This window comes from Gymnoscopelus microlampas, assembly GCF_963454915.1.
Source record: "Gymnoscopelus microlampas genome assembly, chromosome: 1".
Lineage (NCBI taxonomy): Eukaryota > Metazoa > Chordata > Actinopteri > Myctophiformes > Myctophidae > Gymnoscopelus > Gymnoscopelus microlampas.
The window spans coordinates 13135510-13159430 of record NC_139962.1 but is presented as its reverse complement, the minus strand read 5'-3'; the positions used below and the strand labels follow the sequence as shown (position 1 = coordinate 13159430).

General features: G+C 42.4%; 1 protein-coding gene across 1 annotated transcript in view; it reads right to left on the bottom strand.

The window, feature by feature from the left end:
- LOC311049653 (protein kinase C-binding protein NELL1-like) overlaps positions 1-23921 on the bottom strand; it is a 289822-nt gene that overhangs the window by 230488 nt on the left and 35413 nt on the right. Inside the window, exon 4 of the mRNA XM_084063406.1 lies at positions 10479-10649. Coding sequence (XP_083919532.1) covers positions 10479-10649 — 171 coding nt within the window. The remainder of the gene's footprint in view (positions 1-10478; positions 10650-23921) is intronic.

The window sequence follows — 23921 nt, the reverse complement described above, 5'->3', positions numbered from 1 at the left end:
GCTCTCTAGAGTGTAATGCTCTGTCCATTTCTTGTCAGGTCACCTTTATTTGTATAGTACATTTAAAAACAACAGAAGTTGACCCAAAGTGCTTTCCATTCACAATAACACGCATCATAACAACCTCATAAAATACAACATAGTAAAAGAAACATAAAAGCAATACCTCGTACAAATACAGCATAATTAAAAGAACATAAAATAATTACAAAAACTACATTCCATGACCAGAGTAGGCCATAAGTTAATTGCCCTCAGACTGAGCTGAAGGTAATGGAGAAGAGGTGTGTTTTTAGGGTGGATTTAAACCTTTCAATGGTGGAGCTGGACTTAATGTGCAGTGGAAGATTGTTCCAGAGTGTGTGGGGGCAATAACAGAAACGGCCCGGTCACCTTTAGTTGTAAGGCATGTTGGGGGAACGGGCAAAAAAAAAATGTTTTCTTCACAGCACCAGGAGATGTCATTTTTCGAATATTTAGACTCCTATCCACTTCCTGGTTAACGTATTACTTAAAAAGCCTGTATCTCGGCTCCTGTGTACTTTTTTTTTTACTATGTATTTTTGGCGATTTTCAACTGGCTGCAACTATGGAACGGATTACCGAATGTTTTTTTTTTCTTCTTTTTTTTTGATTCTACGAAACCCCTGTGTATGTAATGAGTGAGGGGATCACCATGAGGACGGTGATCACGGAAAATATTTTGTGACTACTTGAAAAGGTAAAAAAAAGTGTTAAAAACGCTGGCACTGGCTGTACCCTGTTTTAAAAAAACCTCTGGCTCTCAATGTGTTAAAAACAAAAAGTAACATTTTTAAATCAATACGATGTTTCTTAAATATTTGTTTTTGGGGCTTTTATGCCTTTAATGATAGGACAGTAGACTGCCAGGAAATGGGGAGAGAGAGATGGGGAGTGAGTGACACGCAGCAAAAGGTCGTCGGGATCGGGACTCGAACCCGCGACACGCTGTCAGACTGGCATTGCAGCCTAGGGTGCCTGGACACCTCAACACAATGCGATCGATCTTGGACGAGAACAACTGGTAGCCAGTGCAGTCGGGCCAGAACCCAGGTAATGTGCTCTCGCTTCCTAGTTTCCTAGTTGCCAGTGTTTTGGCAATTTATTCCAACTGGGTTTGAAAACAGCATTTTCATTACTTGGGTTATTTTCAGTCTTTATTCACTCAGCCTGTTATCCACATTGATTTTTAAAATCTTCATCCCAGCTGACGGCAGCATCCCGATCTGCATTCGATTTAAAATGTACCCATGTGTCACTACGTCTGAGATGATGTATTCTTTGCCAGGCGATCGATCGTTCTTGGACGAGAACAAATATGTTGGTATTGAAGACTCACTTATTTATTTATTTATTTAACCTATTGAGACCTGGAACGCATCCGTGTCAGTTTTATATTTGATTTTACACTTTGGCTATTCAAAAATAGCAGATCTACAAGCTCATAGCGCGGCACCGAGTGCCGCGCTACGAGCTTGTAGATCTGCTATTTTTGAAAAATCGAGAAAATGTGTGCAAAAAAATATACGTTTTAAAGCGAACATTTGTAACTCAAATCTTTGCTTCTGGGGGTCCCTGTAACAACATATTTTGAGATGGGGGTCCGCGGCCAAATACATATACATTTTGGGGTCCTTGACATGAAAAAGTTTGAGAACCACTGATAAAGCAACACACGTTTTTTTTCTTCAAAAAACTGTTAGGATTTAGAAGACATTTTGTAGAATCGGAACCTCAGGCCTTAATGGGTTAAAGAATATTTTTTGAGGCAGTGTTTGTTTTCATTTATACAACAGAGAGACAAGAAACCAAGGACAGAGAGGAGAAAAGACATGCGCCACAGGTCTCCGGCTAGAAAATGAGCCGGGGATGTTCTGATTATGAAAACAACGAGATATCCAGACCAGTAAACCTGCTGTAAATGTGCACTCCCGTGCGAACACATTTCACTTGCAAACTCAAGTCAATTCAAATCTTTACCCAGAGAAAACAGCCCTTTACGTGGAGATACTGTCAGGATGAATGACAGATACACGTGCTGACACTGTTGCCCCACAGAAAGCCATAGGATCTGGTTCTTGTATCTATTAGCATCAGAGAATAAAGCCAGACGTGACAAGGACATCCAAATGGATCAAGTCATTCAAATTGATGGATTAGAATCCAGCAACATACCGTCGTAGCACATCTCAAAACCATGCCACCAGTGTCAGATGGCATTTGAACCCTTTAAGACCTGAAGCCGATTCTACAAATGTCTTGTGAAAAAAATAAAAAAAACGTATGTTTCTATATCAGTGGTTTTAAAACTTTTTCATGTCAACGACCCGCAAAATGATATGCATTTGGCCGCCGACCCCCATCTCAAAATATTTTGTTCCAGGGACCCCCCAGAAGCAAAGATTTGAGTTAAAAATGTTCGCTTTAAAATAATACATATTCAAAGATTTACACACATTTTCACTATTTTTCAAAAATAGCAGATCTACAAGCTCGTAGCGCGGCACTCGGTGCCGCGCTACGAGCTTGTATATCTGCTATTTTTGAATAGCCAAAGTGTAAAATAATGCTTTTTTTAGCTCGAATCAAAAAGTGACATATGTGTTCCAGACCTTAATGGGTTAAGGCGTTTCGTTGATGTCAATACGTGGTTACAGTCCGTGGTTTGTTGATGTCATTACAGTACATTTCTGCATATTTCAAATTCAATCCCGTAAAGAAAAACCTAGTGCCGATGCCTGTCAGAAAGTATGCCCTTTCGGTTATGCAATACCCATTGTACCCGTTGCCAGAGTACAGCACAGTACTGTCATAGTAAGACTAGTCAATGACATCAGTACTATGACATCATATTGATCACACCAGGGATCTCCACAATTTGTGGATTTATACAGTATTATTTTTGGAGAACTGCTGATCCAACCGACTTCCCACCAGGGAAGTGAAGTCGATCGGCCCGAGGGTTCTCGAGATACTAGAAGGACAGACAGACACACGCGTGGGCACGCACACGCACACGCACACACACACACAGAGTAAGCTTCTTCAATAATATAATGTACTGCATAGAAACCATTCATTATATCACAGTGCATTGCACCTTAGTGACATTCCTAATCAATGGCGTTATGTGTGTAACGAATGATGTGCCAATCATCCCCATTCACTACCTGAGAAATGCACGTAAGATCCATCTCTTTTCAATCCAAGGTCAAGCTGACTCAATCAAATGGATAACGAGCGGAAATTGATGGCCTACAGCAGGGAAGATCATTTCCATTTTCTTGCCTGAATGTAAAATAATTATCACCGATGAATAGAATGTTTACCTAATTTAATGTCAACATTGGGGATACAAAGTAGAACGTGTGTCCGTTTGGTGACTACTGTATTACCGCAAGTCATTTAATTTCAATAGGAGCAAATGGAAGGCCGAATGAAATGTAATGTGGCATGTTTATCAGTCAACCCAGTCAGAACATTGCCATCCATATTTCATTCACTGGTTCATGGGATATCTTGTGGCAAAGTTGACAATTTGGCCTGAGGCTGGCACTAGAGGAAGGGAAGCTCATGTATTCACACACAATATGGTTAGGGTTCATCCTCTGAGGCGCATGAAGGTGTCCAGCTAATTCCATGGCTGTACCACCAGTAGCTTTCTTGATGGGAGCATGTCTATGTTCTCTCAGCCCTATGTTCCCCATAACCCAGACCGCAACCCCAATCTGAAGCTGAGGGAACAAAGAGAATAGTTAACCCATTAAGACTTGGAAACGCATCAGTGTCACTTTTTGATTTGAGCTAAGAAAGCATTATTTTACACTTTGGCTATTCAAAAATAGCAGATATACAAGCTCATAGCGCGGCACTGAGTGCCCCGCTATGAGCTTGTAGATCTGCTATTTTTGAAAAATCATGAAAATGTGTGCAAATCTTTGAATATATATTGTTTAAAGAGAACATTTTTAACTCTATTCTTTGCTTCTGGGGGGTCCCTGGAACAAAACATTTTGAGATGGGGTCGGCGGCCAAATACATATAATTTTGGGGGTCCTTGACATGAAAAAGTTTGAGCACCACTGATATAGTAACATAAGAAACAGCAAAAATGTTAAAGATAACCAGGTAGTTGGGAAAAAAATAGTACACAGCAAGAGTCTGCCTCAAGCTCGCCACTGCAGCGTCGCATACTGTATTTGCCATTTGCTAATAAGTTCAATCAATAGTGCTGTTAACTGTACAGATGTAATAGCAAGCCTAAAGGGGCATTCCCAAACTGCCTGTGGGGAAATCAATCCTTTAGCAGAAATCTTATCAAGTTAGCAATAACGTGAAATTGAAATCGCTCACACAAGTGTGTGTGTGTGTGTGTGTGTGTGTGTGTGTGTGTGTGTGTGTGTGTGTGTGTGTGTGTGTGTGTGTGTGTGTGTGTGTGTGTGTGTGTGTGTGTGTGTGTGTGTGTGTGTGTGTGTGTGTGTGTGTGTGTGTGTGTGTTTCCAGTTAATCTCCTGCTTTTTGTGTTCTCGAGTTTTGTCATCAAAGCCAATTTCTCTCCAGTCAGAGAGTTAACTTCTAAGCCATCTGAATAGCCTCTTGTGTTAATAGATGTTCACTCCCACTTTGGATGAGAGGACTTTTTTCCTTAATAAGGCTTCTCAGCCTACTGTGCAATCATCACACAATATCAAAGAGAATGAGAACGCTGGCATTATTTAGGATGAATCAAATTGCAGTTGTGATAGTGTCATGATAATATGACTCTCTCAGCAGATTCTTAATGCAACATACCGTTTATACAAAACTGGTATTAGCAGTAGAGTTCAAGATGAAAACATACCATACTGCTGGCGAGCAAAAAAATAAAGCCTTGTGGGTGAACGGTCTGAAGATGATGTAACGGTTAATACCGGACAAGTTGTGCATTAAGTTGTTAAGACTGGCAGATGCACAAGGCCCAGGCCACCCACTGTGAAGTCCGCGTACTTTGATGCATTCTCAAAGTAAATGCAAATCTGCTTTGCTGGCACTTTCCTAGTGCAGCTACACAGTAAAATCTCTTCATTTTACTTTGACTATTGGCCATGGCTGTGTGTCCTCAAATGAGCTCCAAGATAGCCCCGATTGTGTTTTTATTTATTTATTATCAATAATACTAATACTATTGTGTATGATTTGTTGTGTACAGTATTGGTACCTATGCTATTGCATGCTTGTCCACCTTGCGAGGGGGTCCCCACATTTGTGATCATTCCAGAGGTTCCTTAATGTTGTTTTCCTGTTACTGTTTCCTGTTACTTTTGAGAGTGTGATTTGGTTTAAGTGAATCATTAAACCCTATGCTTAGTTGACCAGGGTCCCCTGCCGGGATCTATACAACAGCCAATCCTTTTTTCCCCCTCACACCAGATCCCTTTGGCAAAAATAGTCATCTACAAGCTTATAAGGGGTCAGGATACGTTGTGAGCTTGTAGATCAGCCATTTATGGCAAATGTTCACCCCGGAGTAGGGACACTAGGGTTCATGTCGTTGAGGGCTATATAAATAAAGTTGAGCTGAGTTGCATTTTATGAAAGGGGAAAAATAGGAGTCCAAAATAGTTACAAAATGCATTTATTAATGTATTTTTATATACCATCTTACATATCATAGTTTCGCATGAAAGCTCCAGCAATCCATGGAATTTAGGCTTGTAGCCATGAGGCAGCATTTACAGTACAGTATGTGGCTGCAGACTATAACCTTTTACGTAAGGCCTGCCTACTACTGCACAGTATTTTGAAGACAACATGAAATCCTATTTATTTAAGGGATCAGCTATTTTCCAGTTCAGGGCTTAAACGGAATGCTTGCGGTCTTGCAAACACTTTGATTGAAAACGGTTATAGTTTCCTCAGAGCTGCCTTGTTGGTTGGTTGGGTATGGATCGGTATTCCATTGTTAAAGGTACTGTACAATTACAGTACCTTTAACAATGGAATACCGATCCATCCGTCCTTCCAGAAGTGTGTATTGATGGTAAAAGGATGATATTATACCTTACTGTAAATCAAATCTACCAGTAGTTATTATGAACAAGACAGTTTGTGTTTCTGCCAATACTCAGTGTTCATATATTCATTTGTAATTTCAAAGAGTGTAAAAACTGTATTAATGGACCCGAAACATTTGTACACTCCGAGTTAAATGAACACTGAAGATTTCACTGAGTACATCACAAGAAAACCCCATTCATTAACCCATTGAGACCTGAAGCCGATTCTACATGTCTCCTAAATCTCAACAGTATTCTGAAAAACGTATGTTTCTATATCAGTGGTATTCAATCTTTTTCATGTCAAGGACCCCCAAAATTATATGTATTTGGCCACGGACCCCCATCTCAAAATATGTTGTTCCAGGGACCCCCCAGAAGCAAAGATTTGAGTTAGAAATGTTCGCTTAAAAATATATACACATTCAAAGATTTACACACATTTTCTCCATTTAAAAAAAATAGCAGATCTACAAGCTCGTAGCGCGGCACTCGGTGCCGCGCTATGAGCTTGTATATCTGCTATTTTTGAATAGCCAAAGTGTAAAATAATGTTTTTTAGCTAAAATCAAAAAATGACACTGAAGATTTCACTGAGTACGTCATCACAAGAAAACCCCATTCATTAAAAAAACGTGATTATCGGCTCTATCCTCACTGTCACATGAGGTGAAATGAATCCATGGTGACCGTTTTGCTTTGCGGTTTCCTTAAGCGTTACATCACACAGGACATCTCCTGTAGTGGACGGGTGAGAGACAAATCCTGCCTCTGCGATGAAAGGCAAACGGGACAGGCCTGACATCCTATAACAGGAAATAATAGGTCTCTCGCTGGGGTCGATACGACACGCTCTCTCCAATACGTTGTATGGCGGGAGAGGTTTGGCGGCACATTAGCTATGCCTGACTTCCACACACTGATCAGCATGTCTCCGTCAAGCAGCGGTATTAACCCATTAAGACCGGGAAAGCATCGTTTGTGTCATTTTAAGATTTCTTTGGGCTATTCAAAAATAGCAGATATACAAGTTCATGGCGCACTATGAGCTTGTAGATCTGCTATTTCTTTTTTAAATCGTGAAAGTTTGTGCAAATCTTTTGAATATATATCCGTTTTTAAAGCGATTACTTCTGGGGATTCTAAATGTCTTCTAAATACTAACAGTTTTTTTTTTTAAACGTATGTTTTTATATCAGTGGTTCTCAAACTTTTTCATGTCAAGGACCCCCAAAATTGTATGTATTTGGCCGCGGGCCCCCATCTCAAAATATTTTGTTCCAGGGACCCCCCAGATTCAAAAATGTGGTTAAAAATGTATACATATATTCAAAGATTTGCACACATTTTCACGATTCTTTTCCAAAAATAGCAGATCTACAAGCTCGTAGCGCGGCACTCGGTGCCGTGCTACGAGCTTGTATATCAGCTATTTTTTAATAGCCAAAGAAATCTAAAAAATGACACACAGATGCGTTCCCGGTCTAAATGGATTAAGGTGGGGGGCTGGTGTGGGGGCTGGTGTTTGGGGTTGGGCGTCATCGTCTTGACGGCTAACAAAGCTAACTAACTCTGGGGAGGGACTGTGTCACGGCTGGAGTGAGTCTCTATAGATCAGCTCTGACTGAGTGGCTCATTCAGAGAGGTCCTTCACGGCCCGATCGATGCAGTGATTATATCATTGTTACCTTTCACTTCATTACGGACCTCTGGAGCAGAAACAGGCAGCGCTTGTGTGTGTGTGCGCGTGTGCATGTGCATGTGCATGTGCGTGTGTGTGTGTGTGTGTGTGTGTGTGTGTGTGTGTGTGTGTGTGTGTGTGTGTTTGTTCCTGTGTGCGTGCGTTAGAATGAGTCCACATATCCATGTGTACACAGTGAATGTGTACAAATGTAATATTGTTTGTTACAAGGTTACATGTGTACTAGTCTCGCGTAGCCTAACGATCAGAGACCTCCGCCTACTGACACGTCTGGGGAAATCTAAATTCAGTGAATGGGCTTCTTGGACACCGGAGAATTCCGTCGGTCGCAAACCTATGCCCACTGCTTTGAAAACGAACCCTGATACGGTCTCAATATGAAGGACCGCCCCAAGGTCTTTGCATTGGTTCTGTGAGGCAGTTTTTTTTTGAGCGGTGTAGCCGCTCCTATAAGTGGGTTTGGGACCGTCGTGAAAAGACCGTCGTGAAAATGTGTCTTTCGCTGTACTGTGATTGGCTGACTCTATTCACACCCTTTGCTCAGTACTGTGATTGGCTAGCGAGACGCATGATGAAATTAATAACCTATAAATATCACCACGCACTTCAAAATGTCTGAACTGTTTCCACCCAGTTTGAATTTAGGTGTCACCAGACCTATCAGTAGGCAAAGATCTGTGATCATCTGACTGCGAGAGATTACATTTGTACACTCTCTGAGTTACACTTAGATAAATTAACTTAAAGAATTTTACGGTGCATATTCAAGCATGTATGTGCATGTGTGTATAACATAAATCATACTTTTGCATGTTTACGTGTGTGTGTGTGTGTGTGTGTGTGTGTGTGTGTGTGTGTGTGTGTGTGTGTGCGTGCTTGCGCGCATGTGTGTGTGCGTGTGTTTGTGTGTGTGTCAGCGTGAGAACGAGTGCACGAATGTGTGTGTACTGAATGTGTGTGCCGTCGCATTGTCCTCAATCTGTCCACAGCCTGTTAGCCACAGTGAGACAGGTGTGAACAAATATTTACCCTGATAAATACAGACAGCTCATTAGCCGTGTCATATCCCAACAACGCTCACTCAAGCTCAGTGAAAAGAAAATGAGCCTTGTCGCAAATGCCGACACATTTCAGCATGTCTGAGAGTTCCATTCTGTGAGCGTGTGACCTGCGGTATGTGTGTGTGCACGTGTGTGCCTTTATATGGGTGCACTTGTGTAAGCATGTGTACATGCACAAACCGTGGACATGCGTGTATTCTGCACGAACGTGCATGCACACATTATGTGTGTGCATGCAATCATATGTGAGTGATTGTGCATAATGTTCAGTTATGTTCAGACTGGAAGCAGTGTTCATTTTGACAGCAAATGTTGATGTAGTCTTAGTCACACCATTTAGTCTTAGTCCCATTTTAGTCTTCTGAAATTGTTTAGCCTTAGTCTTAGTCTTTGTCAACTAAACCTTAGTCTTTTAGTCTTAGTCAACAAAATGAACACTGACTGGATGCCCAAATCCAATTTTTGGCCTGTACAGATTATAATTAGTTTGGTTGTATCACGTATGAATGAACACTGATTTTTGTCAATCAGATTTGAACCACATCCCTAGGTGTGGTTTGAAATGCAATTCAAATGTGATTTCCAAACAAATGTCTAATGCTGGACGATTTTTATTTTTAAACGATTTTGAAATCTGGTAGCATCACACACTAGATACACACAGGATACTCTTTTTCTCTCATCAGTTTATCTTATAACACGCACACACTACAAGATTTTAAACCAATGAGGCATCACACACTACTTCTATTCAGATTATCAGGGCTGCCTGAACACAGCGAGCACCTCACGTCATTCAATCTCACGTGATTACATACAGAAGCAGTGGCAGCAGCTGACCATCAGATGTAAGTAATGAGCAGAGCTGGATTCATTTGCTGTGGTTACGAGTGGTCGTGATATGTCTGAGAAGACACGTTATAGACAGTGTTCTTGCCACATATCTACAAGCCTCAGCTGTCCAACGCACCACAGCTTGTTTGGACCGGTCTCCGTGCCAAAAGTCTACTTCACATCTGTCATCATTTGTAGACATGTCTTTTTCTCGGTCGCGTTAAGACTCCCGCCGTGCCCGTGCCGTTCCACAGCACGGGCACGACAGTAGAGAGAGCCAGATAAATATCAAACATGTGTGAAAATTGTCGGGACGGCCCAAATGTCCTGTGAGCAACCGGATTGGATCCTTGAACCGCTCACACTAGAGGATAATCATGCCCAACACTTGCTCCTGATTTGGGCTGGGGTACGGAACCCCCCCTCCCTCCCCCGATACTCGGGAGGGTAGTTTCCGCCCCAAAATCACCCCGATTATCCTGTAGTGTGAGGCCAGCTGGACACTCGGACACTGAAGCCTGAATTATACTTTCTCAAATGATGGTGTCTCTCAATGAAAATAGCCCATCTACTGTACAAGCTCAAAACGTGGCACATTGCGTTGTGAGCTTGTAGATCAGCTAGCTGAATACAAGTGGATTCTGATCGGTGTGGGCAGTCAGTCCTAAAGATCGTATTTGAGAAGCAAATTGGATTCGTCTGCAGTCTGAACAAAGCCTTATGTATATGATATAATCATTTAGTCCCCACTCCTTTGCTGTATTTGTTGTCACTGTACAACATGTTTGGGTGCATACACGTGCAAGACGTGTTTAGGCATGTTACCTGTTGCAGTCGACGTGCAGTAGTAGGTGGGAGGCGCTGATGGTGAGGGCGATCTTATGCCACTGGCCATCGGCGAGGCGATAGGGGAAGGATTCGGAGCGAGGCTTGCCTTTGAAGCGGTAGTGGTAGCGGATCTCCTCTCTCACTCCGCTGCTCTCCAGCTCAAAGTAACTGCAAGGCAGAGAGAGAGGACAAAACACCGTCAAGAGCGCAAGAGGTCAGCGATGCAGTTTGCAGTGAAAGATATCTCTTTCTCTGAGGTTACGGAGCATTCCTCATACAGAAACAACACATTTAGCACATGAACCCAAAATATATTTGGGGAATCTGGAAACCAAAATTTGACTTAGGTTCTGAACCAGTAAATATACATGGAGCAGTTCAATTTCCCCACAACCTGGCCTGGACCGCTGGCATAGCGGTCCAGGCACCTATAGCTCCAAAAGTAGCCTGCCAGCGCGTCGCGGGTTCGAGTCCCGATCCCGGCGGCCTTTGCTGCATGTCACTCCCCATCTCTCTCCCCATTTCCTGTCAGACTACCATCCTATACGAACGACATAAAAGCCAAAAAATTTGTAATTTTAATTTCCCCACAACCAAACACTTCTAATCAAGAGAAACAAACACATATTCAAGAGCAGTGGTTCTCAAACTTTTTCTTGTCAAGGACCCCCAAATTGACACTTATTAGCCCGCGGACCCCCATTTGAAAAGATAAGCCAGGGATCCCCATAAGAGAAGATTTTTACGGCTCTCTAGCAGTGATTCTCAACCATTTTAATTTCAAGGACCCCCAGTTTGACATGTATTAGGGCTACGGACCCCCATTTAATGGCATTTCTATCTCTGGGACCCCAATTCATATTGTAAAATCAATGTTAATGTAACTCTGAGAGTGTACAAATGGAACCAAATGGACCCGTTAGGGTCCATTTGGTTCCATTTGTACACTCTCAGAGTTACAGACCCATAAGGGTCCATTTGGTTCCTATCCATCATTTAGCTGGGGACCCCCTGGAACCCCCTCAAGTACCCCTGGGGGTCCCCGGACCCCACTTTAAGAACCAATGTTCAAGAGCATGTATGTACTTAGGAAGTTAGTGTGATGTTTGTCAAATGTTTACACAGCACTGTGGACAGACAGAGAGACAAAAAGGTGGTGGAGGGGATACGTTGCGACATCGGACTTGTTCTGGATTTGAACCCGGCCCATCATGACGGCGTGTTCACCGGTGATTCCATCAGGTTGCCTTGTCTGTTCCCATCTATTGGATCTGCAACTCTGCCTGTCTGTCTCACTGCTTCTCCAGCTCCTCTCCCAGCTGACATGCCCTGGATTCAACAACCTGATCAACCATGCTAAATCAAGAGTCAACCAGCTACGGCCAGCGGCGCTGCCAGAGGCAGCCAGCCATGGCATTTCAGATTCCTCTGGCTGCACCTGACCCCAGTCACGGAACTGCAAGACCCCAGCAGATGGCCCCGGGTACAGACACACACACACACACACACACACTACCCAAACCCTGACTGTACACAGTAAAGTATGCGTAAACAAACACCCACGCAGTGGTGGAAAAATAACTGAAATGTTTTATTTAAGTAAAAGTAACAATACTGCAATGTAAAAGTACTCTGTTACAAGTAAAAGTCTGGAATTCAGAATTTACTTGAGTAAAAGTACAAAAGTATTGGTATCAAAACGTACTTAAAGTGCCAAAAGTAAAAGTGCCGCGCTATGAGCTTGTAGATCTGCTATTTTTGAAAAATCTTGAATTTTTTATTTTTTTTTCCAAAAACTGTTGTTAGGATTTAGATTTTTTTAAAGAATCACCTCAGGTCTTAATGGGTTAAATCGATCGGTGGATGGATCGTTGTGAAGAACAATATTCTATGATTTTTCAAAAGGTCAGCGAAAACGCTCGGAATCGCTGGCAAGGTCGGCTATAGACGATGTTTTACTCTGGCGAGTTAATTTCCCTTCAGGGATTAATAAAGTAGTTCTATTTTATAAATGTATACATACTTTTTGCTAAAACTCATACAGATTTTGTACAAAACTCACACAAATGACAACACATTATCTCTGGACTCAGTCAAAATTCATGATCGACCCGAAATTTGAATCACAACAGAGCCAAAATCGAGATATGTACACGTGTGTGTGTGTGTGTGTGTGTGTGTGTGTGTGTGTGTGTGTGTGTGTGTGTGTGTGTGTGTGTGTGTGTGTGTGTGTGTGTGTGTGTGTGTGTATGTACTGTATACAGACACACAAATATATGTTGATGTTTTCCACATTATCAAAACTATTTTGGAAACAATAAATTCAAAAATACATAATTTGCATGCGCGCAAACCCTATGTGTACACACAAACACACACACACACACACACACACACACACACACACACTCGGCCAAACATTCCAAACAGCATCCTAGCCATCCTCATGCATATTTATAGTCCAGGAGGACAGACGAGCTCCATGGAATACCAAGTGAGGCTGTGGGAAGCTGGAGTTATCCACTGTGCTATTTTCTCTGAGAGAGACTCATCAGAACTCAACACAAACAACACTTCCTCTCTAAGGAATTAATACACCGCCCAAGTATGAATTACGAAAGGCCAAAGGTCTTGGATGGATGTTTGTTTCCATCTAGCAGAGCTAATGACACGATCCCAGAATTACAGGTAAGCCCGCTCCGACTAAATCGACACAGGGACACAGACATCTAGGACTTCTGGTCTTGGGGCTTTCATAGTTCTCTGGGGAGCCTTTTTTAACCCATTAATACCTGAAGCCGATTCTACAAATGTCTTCAAAATCCCAACAGTATTCTGAAAAAAAACGTATGTTTCAATATCAGTGGTTCTCAAACTTTTTCATGTCAAGGACCCCCGAAATTATACGTATTTGGCCGCCGACCCCCATCTCAAAATATGTTGTTCCAGGGACCCCCCATAAGCAAAGAATAGAGTTAAAAATGTTCGCTTTAAACAATATATATTCAAAGATTTGCACAAATTTTCACGATTTTTCAAAAATAGCAGATCTACAAGCTCATAGCGCGGCACTCGGTGCCGCGCTATGAGCTTGTATATCTGCTATTTTTGAATAACCAAAGCATAAAATAATGCTTTTTAGCTCAAATGAAAAAGTGACACAGATGCGTTCCAGGTCTTAATGGGCTAAATAATACAAATGCCTGAGAATGAAGGGGTGAGAGGGTTGTGCTAATATTGAAACGATTAACAGTGAGCAAATTAACAAGCATCGCAGGGAAGTACTTTTCCTAGGATATTAAATTGCATTTACGTAGATGGAGATGGTGGCTGCTCCGGCTGCATATTCTGTATGTGCGGGCTCATTTGTTAGTGTTTGCACACGTGTATTTGTGTGCATGTGTGTGTGTGTGTGTGTGTGTGTGTGTGTGTGTGTGTGTGTGTGTGTGTGTGTGTGTTTGTGTGCACGTTGTGTGTTAGCATGCGAGTGTGTGTGTGTGTGTGTGTGTGTGTGTGTGTGTGTGTGTGTGTGTGTGTGTGTGTGTGTGTGTGTGTGTGTGTGTGTGTGTGTGTGTGTGTGCGTGTGCGCGTGTGTGTGTGTGTGTGTGTGTGTGTGTGTGGGGGAGCACGAGCCCAGCAAGGAGAGTGGATTTATACAGCATGTCATCGGTCTGAAATTAAATGAATACATCACTCTGTGGCCGCATTGGGCACTGACCCGACAGCTCATTTCAATCACGCTGAAGGAGAGAGAGCTGCTTGCACTTGTCATTTGCACAAGAATCATTTGCATTGAATGAGGGGCAAAACGAGGGCTCTTCAGCCTGGCGTCATCCAACTGACGCAAAGCTTCCTTTATTGGCTTTTTTATTTTAAGGGCAGGAGGAACTCGAAGAACAACGCAGCCATGCTAGATTAAAATAATAAATTATAACAATAATTATTATTTTAAAAAAGTATCACTTTACAGGATATTTGCTGGTATGTCCAATTGTATTCCGACATCACATATCAAGTATGGGAATGAGATTCTCTTGCTTATAAAATGTGTAGTTAAGACTATACAGTACACTATATCACAGATGGTATTTAGAGTGACTATACAGTACCGTTCTTACATTCAACAGTCAACTGCTATGTATGGCAGTACGGTAGGTGTGCAGGTGTACATTAGTCGTGCTGAGATGTACAGTAAGTAGTGTGTTGGTCCAGGGTGCCATTTATGCAGAGTATAGGGTGAGATGCATGAAATAAGTTGTGATCTTTAAAGCATGTCATTAAACCATTAAGACCTGGAACGCATCTGTGTCATTTTTTGATTTCTTTGGCTATTCAAAAATAGCAGATATACAAGCTCATAGCGCGGCACTTTTGAAAAATCTTGAAAATGTGTGCAAATCTTTGAATATATATATATTTTTTTTTTCTTACTCAAATCTTTGCTTCTGGGGGGTCCCTGGAACAACATATTTTGAGATGGGGGTCCGGCCAAATACATATCATTTTGGGGGTCCTTGACATGAAAAAGTTTGAAAACCACTGATATTATAGCAACATAAGTTTTTTCTTAGGATCTTTCACGAATACAAAAAAAATAGCAGATCTACAAGCTCATAGCTCGGCACTCGGTGCCGCGCTGTGAGCTTGTAGATCTGCTATTTTTGAATAGCCAATGAAATTGAAATAAGTGACACGGAGGCGTTCCAGGTCTTAAAGGGTTAATGTCGTGACACTGAAAAGTAGCTAGCGTGCAACGGTGCACATTACAAGGTGAGCAATGCAAAAAATCTGTGCTTATGTAATACAGAAACAGCAATAAAGTGTAGCAGCCTTCCAGACAATGCTATAGGAATAGTGAGTAGGAGATTTTTGGCAGTGTGCGGGGGAAGAGTTCTGCAAAGCCTGCTTGAGTTAGGTGACAGCTCTTGGCAAGCAAATGTTGAGATGACAGGTGTTCTTGGTCATAACGGAAGGGATGGCTGCTTGTGTGTGTGTGTGTGTGTGTGTGTACAGGACCTGTTGAAAAATATCCTGCCTTAGCGTCGTGCAGAGATTTGGTGAACAGGTCAGTCACCCACTCAGTAGCTGGACAGGGTGGAGTTTATTCTTGGATTTGGTAAAAAAAAAAATTAAAGCTCTGGAGGAAGACGGTATGCTTTCAATGAAGCTCAAATTCTTTCAACTACATGTGGCTGGCTCTAAGTCTGGTTCAAGTTCGAAGGGCGTTGCCGTAGGTATGCTCCACCTCTCTCTACTGTGCACAAATTGTTGCACATAATCTCCGTCACCAAGAAAGACAAACAAGTTAGTTCTGGTTCAACAACAACTTGTTTGCTCTGGAAGATGAAAATATTTCTTATTTTTGTAAAGTGCAAAGAAGTAATGATTAAAGGAATAGTTCATGCCCCAAATGACTTTTTTTTTCTATCGATTACGCACCCCATAATAAGTAGGTAGGTCGGGGGGTGGCTTATTGTCGGTATCAGCCGAGTAACACGCAGGAGTCTGTCCCTGTTACAATGCGCTAGACCCCTGGGAGATGGATTGCTGAGGTGGAGCGCCACACCTATCCTCAGCTCCCAGTACTTACCGCACGACTTGCCGCACCCAAGCCGTGCTACTCATGCGCTGAGTTGGCGGTGCCCGGGATTCGAACCCATGACCTTTTGGTCTGAAGGCGAGAGCTCTACCGACTGAGCTACCCGGACACTTACACCCCATGGAGACTTGAATTCATGGAGACTTTTTAGTTTTTGTCTTATTTCGAAGCCAATAATTTGATGAATGGCGGCGGCTCCGGTAGGAGACTAAGTGTCAACTTAGGAAAGCGACCAAAACAAAAATATCTCTATGAATTCAAGGCTTCATGGCGTGTGTAATCGATAGGAAATAAGTACATTTTTGGGTGAACTGTCCCTTTGAATACAACGCAAAATTGACAGGGGATATTTATTTTTGTTCTCATTCTCTGCAAATAGTTTAGACAGCTGTGATCTAGGCAGACATAATGATCCAATATTGAGAATAGACTGACTGAGGGGAGAATATACAGTATAGTACAATGCCTATTCACTGAATAGTGAACGAACTCTCCGATTATCTGCTCCATTAATTAGCTACTCTTGTCACAGAAATATCAATATATTATGAATATGACATTCAGGACTTGAAAACTTTGTTTTAGACACATATGCTCCAGAAATGTTATGGGCGCCCCAAAATGTAATTGGCAGCATTTGTGACCAAACCAAATGGGAGGTCGACTGAACCAAAACGAGTGCTCGTCTTCTCCTGCCATCCGGGGAAAAAAAACATGCCTTGTGAGTTGTGAGTAGGTGCTCTGGTGCTCTTTAGCACGGAGATGGTTTGCTCATTGACACAGCAGAGCAGAGTTGTCGCTGGGTGCTGATGAGCTGACATTTCAGCACTTTATGTGTGATCTTGCGGTGTGTCAAGAAAAATGTTTTTTTTCACAAGTATTTTCAAGCTGAGAAACGAGACAGGTCGATTGCTGAGACTCACATCGTGAATGAGAGACGCGGGCACGAGCTGCTGCACAATATTAAAAAAAAACACACCCTGTGTGAAGGAAGCGGTGCCTTTGGGGCCCTATTGGTGGTTTTAGTCCATGTACAAAATTTGTACTCCCTAGCATACTGTGAACTTGAGTTATGCCTGTTTAAAGGCCAGCCAATGGGAAGACAGACGGGGCGGGGCTTCAGCAATTCATGCTCGTCCCTATTGGTGGTCTAAGTCCACATACCAAATTTGGACTTGGTGGCATGCTGCAAACTGGAGTTATAGCTGTTTGAAATCCCGTGCTCATCCCGTGCTTCCACGGACGGACGGACATAACATACACTGGGGGTCCCTGGACTCCTCTTTGATAACTTCAGCAATTCATGCTCGTCCCTATTGGTGGTCTAAGTCCATATGCCATATTTGGACTTGGTGGCATGCTGCAAACTGGAGTTATAGCTGTTTGAAATCCCGTGCTCATCCCGTGCTTCCACGGACGGACAAACATAACATACGCTGGGGGTCCCTGGACCGCTCTTTGCTATCTTCAGCAATTCATGCTCGTCCCTATTGGTGGTCTAAGTCCACATACCATATTTGGACTTGGTGGCATGCTGCAAACTGGAGTTATAGCTGTTTGAAATCCCGTGCGCATCCCGTGCTTCCACGGACGGACGGACATACGGACAAAGTCAAGCTTAGAGCGGTTGGCACCGCTAAAAATATATAAATCAAAGCAAACAATTAGAAGTGAACAAAATCTGTGTAGAGGGAACTTCTCTGGAGATGTTTGATGCCTCCGTCTCAGTGAAGAGATGGATGGAAGGACAGAACGCCAGGAGACCCTATTTTAAATCCTGGCCCCCCCGATATTGCATAAAGCTCCAGTGGTGGCCTGCCATGTGGTTTTTAATTTACACAGTTTTATGTTACTTGTAAACTGTACTGCTATAGTAATTTTTTGAATCAATGAAAAATAAAAATCGCATAAAAAATATTGTTGTTGGTGGTTTCTTTGGTGGGAATTTTAGCCCTGATATTGTATATATTTAAATACATGTCTTCTCCCTCATTCCTGCACCAGCCTTATAAAACATGAGGCATTCTTCTCTCTAACTCGCCCAAGCCTCAAAGCCACCCAAATCTCCGGGTCCCGCAGCTCGGCCCCTTTGACAAAAAAAAAAGTCTGGTTTCATTTGGGCATGCAACTCTCACTGGTCCACCTTGGCTTCTTTTCAACTGAAGCATGAGCCTGCCTCCACTGAGAAATTCAGAATGTTTTCCATGAAAGGGGGAAGAGCCTATAAAGAACGTGCCAATGAACTGAGGGGAGGAAATATGGGCCTCCGGAATGTGACAAAAGCCCCAGCAAGATGCACAGAGCGTCTGGGGAGGACTGGGGCAGCGGGGTACACCTTTGGTGTGCTGAGTGCTTTAACGTAGGTGACGAGAGGAGATGGAGATGGGAGGCTTTGAGTTTGCTCATCACAGAGCTACCTCTGCATGCTGACAATGGAAGTGTGACTTGGACCCGGGAAACTGCTGGCTCGGCAGAAGAAAAAAAAAACGGGTTCCCTTTGTTCTATTCAGTCTGCCGGAGCAGTAATAAACCTTGCCTCCCATTCCCCGATACTGGACTTTTTGCAATAGGTACCAAGAAATGCTTGCATTCAAAAGACCTTTTCCCTTTGAGAGGAAGCGAGCGGCGAAGGTGGGACGGGGGGGGCGGGGGGGGGGGTGTATTATCATACCGGGACAGTGAGGCAGAGGGCAAGAGAGGACGGTGTGATTGTGCCAGCAGAGTGACGGAGAAGCAGAGAGGGAGAGCCAAGGAATGTATGATTGGATTTGGCCAAGCGGTAGGAGCTAGCGTGTTCCGTTAGTCGTCTGAATGCAAGGGGATACATTATAATAGGAGAGAATGGGCACATGCTGAGGGCTCTAACAGGGCCTGCAAAGAGGGCCTCTGAGGGATAGCGACAAATCCAGGCTCATGGTGGAGTGCAGCGTCTGAATCAAGCCCGACACAGCTCAATCCCGTCCCCCCAATTTAATTACACTCACACTGTATACGCCTCCAAACAGACACGACACAATGGTTTTTCAGATTAAGTCCATGTGGGGTATTGTCTGGGGTGGCAGTGATTTTCCCACATACAGTATGCATCATAATCAAATAAAATAGTGAATACAACCTCCCAAGGTAATACGGTAAAAAAAGCAATACACAGTCCAAATAAAACGTGGAGCTGAAAAGTCAAACAAAAATGAAAAAGTTATTCTAAAGGCAGCAACTAGATGGTCATTGAAATGTTGTTAGTTTTTTCACTTCGGATCGGAGCTACAAAATGAGGCATGACTTTTACCCAACAGTATTGGAAGTTTTGACAAGGATTTTCAAACTTTCTCAGCAAACTACAGGGGCAAATAGAGAGTAATCATTGCTACAGAGCGTTTGTTCGGTCACAGGGGTCTCTCCAGCTCTTTAGTAAACAGAATATACGTCATATATAGAATATATATATCAGAATATATGTTCAGGTAGGTGACAAACTTTATGCCAATCAGGAGAGAGCACTGAAAATGCATTTTCTGTTTAATAAAGAGCTGGAGAGACATGGAGACTCCTTTTACTGAACAAACACTCTATAGCAATGAGTACTATCAGAATATAGAGCTATTTAACACTTATTTTAACCAAAGTAAATCACTTACCCTACCTTTAATTGATAATAATGATAATACAAATAATTAATACATACAATTTATATAGCGCTTTTCTAAAAAGTTGGAGTACAAGTAGTAATCCATATAGAATCCCATTGCCTTCAGTACAGTTAGAGCGGCCTCCATAGGTTCGAGTGCTGTGCAAAAATAAAACCATTTCAGTGATCTCACATGAAAGCTATGAAAAGTAACGTTGGGGAATGCAAAAAAAATTATAATAATTTGACATGGGGATGATTCGGTCGGTGCGGTCTATAAATAGGATAATATAATTAATTTGTCCGGATGACAGATGGATGAGGAATGTGTACACACGGATTAGGGTGACGAAAAAGCCCATCCACGCATCTCTAATAGATACTATAGTTTAATGGGTGTCTATTTAATGCTCAGTGGGAATCGGATCAGTCGGATCCAGTGTACAGCCTGCCTACTGTATCAGGTCATCACTCACTCAACGTTTTCCTCTTCCGTTTTGACTCTGTCCAGGGCTAGCGAGCCAACAACGAGGCGATCTACTGCATAATGCAACGTGCCTGCTCTTAATGCTCCCGCATTGTGGACTGCCAAGCAAAGTCCATTACAGATATTGCAGGTAATCCTTTTCATTGTGACGTTCTCGGTAAGTTGTGCATAGGGCGCCGCCATGCTCGTTTTCAACTTTGCTTCGCGCTCGTTATTGCGCATGCGCAACTCGGCAGATGGTAAGGGAAGCAAGAAGGTTCACGCCTCCTTAGCTTAGCCACGGCCAGCGCAGTAAAAAAGTGGAAAAACAGCCTTGATTGGTTTCAAAAAACAGCCACGATTCGTTGCAGATAAAAAATAAATAATCAAATTCGTTTGGAACGAATTTAGTCATCAATTTTAACCAATGTAATCGATTAGTTGTTGCAGCCTTAGTTTGGATTAGGTGCCTGGCTTCACAATCCGCTGGGTAAAAAAAAACTTGTACTATATGTACAATACTAGTTTATTTTGATCGGCCCAGCCGTAGTAGTAGTCATTCATTTGTGAAAGACAGACATAAGTTATGGCATAAGCAGTGGCGCAGGAACTGGGGGGCTACGGGGGCTGCAGCCCCCCTGGTGATGGGAAGGGATTTTTTTTTTTTTTTTTTTTTTTTATGAGAACGAGAATTAAATAACGTAACCCTAACCTAACCCTAACCCTAACCGAAATAAAGTAAAGGAAAAAAGTGCCAAAACCCACCCAAACCCGCAAATTTTTCGACCCGAAACCGCAAACAAATCGCGCGCGTATGCATGCGTCAAGCGGATTCCCCCGACGCTCAGCCCCCCTGGCTGTTAAGTACTTCCCGCGCGCCTGGGCATAAGCAAAACATTATGATTAAGTACTACACCGTTTTGTACTTAAAGGCTAATAATAAAATACTGCTGTATTATATGATTCATATCCATTCACTGCAACAACAGACAAAAAGTTATTTTGTTTTATAAGTTAGGCTATATTATTTTTACAATCGACGTAAGCATTTTGGTATGAAAGCCAGCATTCTTTATCCTCATATCATACAAACCAAACCGCGTATAAATCGGTTGAGAACTCTGCGAGTTGTGGTGCATTTCATGCCTTAATAATCTCAGTTCATACTTCAACGCACGATGGTATCGCACGTCGAAAATCGCCGATCTACAAACCCACAACAAGACACTTCCGCGATGCGTTTTTGGGCTTGTACATCGATGATACCGTTGTGTGTCGAAGCAAAACTCAGTCAGCATAGACATAACAGGCATAGAAAGTGCAGCTCAGCAGTTGGAAAGAGCAGCAGCAGTCAGTGCAGTTCTTGCAATGTGAAATGTAACATTGCAAGTCTATGATAAAGATCTTTGGGGAAGATAGCTTTGTGCCTAGAACACCCCTCACTTTAAGATTAACACACCTCTGCGTGCAAACTCGGCGCACTGCGCTGTGCTAGACAATCTATAGCGCAAAGTAGTCAAGCGTGGGTTAGATGTGATAACGCTTGCACAAGATGCTAAAATAAGTTCTAGGGCATAATGCCGGTCACGGAAGATATAAGGCCCTCTGTCTGTAATGACACGGTTGGCTTTGTTGGCTGCATTCAAATGGTTCAGGTACAATGTGAAATCCTCTGTGTTGGTTTAAATCTGAGAATTACAGTACAAATGAATAAATGAACATTGAGGATTTTGCTGTGTAGTGATCATTTGGTTGCAGCCAGCTAAGCAGATGACTTCAAAGGCATTGTCAACAATGGCATTATGAGCAGGGCTTTTGTGTTCAGTGAACGTGTGTTTGAACAATTAATTGATGTCTGGGAAATGGCAGGCTCAGCGGAACGGTCGGATTCAGATGTTGCTATTCTAGCACTACTGTAGATTAAAGTAGTCCCGCCCTCCTTTGACAGTACAATGCTCTACGCACAATTCCCAGATCATGATGAGCACATCAAAGTGTCTGGGACAGAGCTGTAAACATAAGAGTCCATACAGTTCAGTTGTATGCATTTGGGGCACTAGTCTGGTGCATCACTGAAGGAACTGAAGCAGCCTGACCAGAAGAATCATCCACAGCTATGTTGTTAACCCATTGAGACCTGAAGCCGATTCTACATGTCTCCTAAATCTCAACAGTTTTCTGAAAAACATATGTTTCAATATCAGTGGTGCTCAATCTTTTTCATGTCAAGGACCCCCAAAATTATATGTATTTGGCCGCGGACCCCCATCAAAATATCTTGTTCCAGGGACCCACCAGAAGCAAAGATTTGAGTTAAAAATGTTCGCTTTAAAAATATATATATTCAAAGATTTGCACACATTTTCACGATTTTTCAAAAATAGCAGATCTACAAGCTCGTAGCGCGGCACTCGGTGCCGCGCTATGAGCTTGTATATCTGCTATTCTTTAATAGCCCAAAGTGTAAAATAATGCTTTTTAGCTCAAATCTAAAAATGAGACAGTTCCAAGTCTCAATGGGTTAAATCCAACGTCAGCAATCCACGGAATTTGAAATTAGGAAGAAAATCCAAAAAGGAATGTCTGTTGACTGGGGAGCTTGTGTGTCCACACATGCACACACAAGCTAAGCCGAAAGCAGGGACAGCAGGCAAGGGGGATCTAACAGGTAAGCCGAAAGGATCCGAGTGATGGCCAAACAAGAAAACAAAGGATTTTCCGCACAACATTTCAGATGCTCTATCGATGATCTGTACAACGTCTTGACCCGTGCGGTCTTCGTCACGTACAACAGGTGCACCCATTTGTTTTTGGATGAGCGTGCATTATCCTGGATTGTATCCAACAGCCAAACAAAGCATACAAACCACGAACAGAGCAAAAGAGGAGCACAATGTTGTTTTTGTCCAGGCCAGATGAAGGTTACAGGCACTGTTGTATTCATTCCACACAGACCTACCAGTCATTCCCCAGAGAAGACAGCAGTAAGATATCACAGCTAGCCGAAAACTCTCAAAATAGCTCCTCCAATTGAGTACAGTTCAGTACAAATCCAGTTAAAAACTGGTAAAAAGGTCAGTGTCATTGAAAGAACTCAAAGACAAATCAAAGATTCACCAGTGTATAAGTGGTAGATACAACTGTATCTCTCACAAAATACCTGTATAACTGTATTAGCCTGGCATGGCCAGACTAATATCACTGCATTTCCGAGGGTCAAATACAAAAAAATGCCTCTGGTGATAAAACCGCCCCATATATGCATACTGGGCTCTGATTGGTCCCTCACAACTTCGGAGGGAGATTAATAAAATCTCTATTGAGAGGGGCTAGACCTAATCTGCAAGGGCAATGTTTTTTTTGTAATGGCAGATTCGTCTGGAACCAGGCTATAACTGTATAGCATCATATAACTTCATTAAAAACTCTTACTTATTGTGATGTTCATAAAAATTCAACAAATGCATCTGTACCTTTGGAACACTTCTTGATCGTGGCCTTGGCATTTTAACTTTTCAATCCAAAATGTTTATTAAGTCTTTGGGTACAGTAAATAGTATGTACAGTAACAAGTCTCATGAAAATCTGTCCATCAGTTTTTTTACTTATTTTGCTAAAGGTCAGACCTTGACTTTGATTGTGAACTTGACCTTTGATATTTTTGATCAAGAGTTAATAATCGCTTCGAGCAGCCTATTGAACCTTCCCTCCATATTTCATGAAGATCCATTCTTAACTTATCTTGCTAAC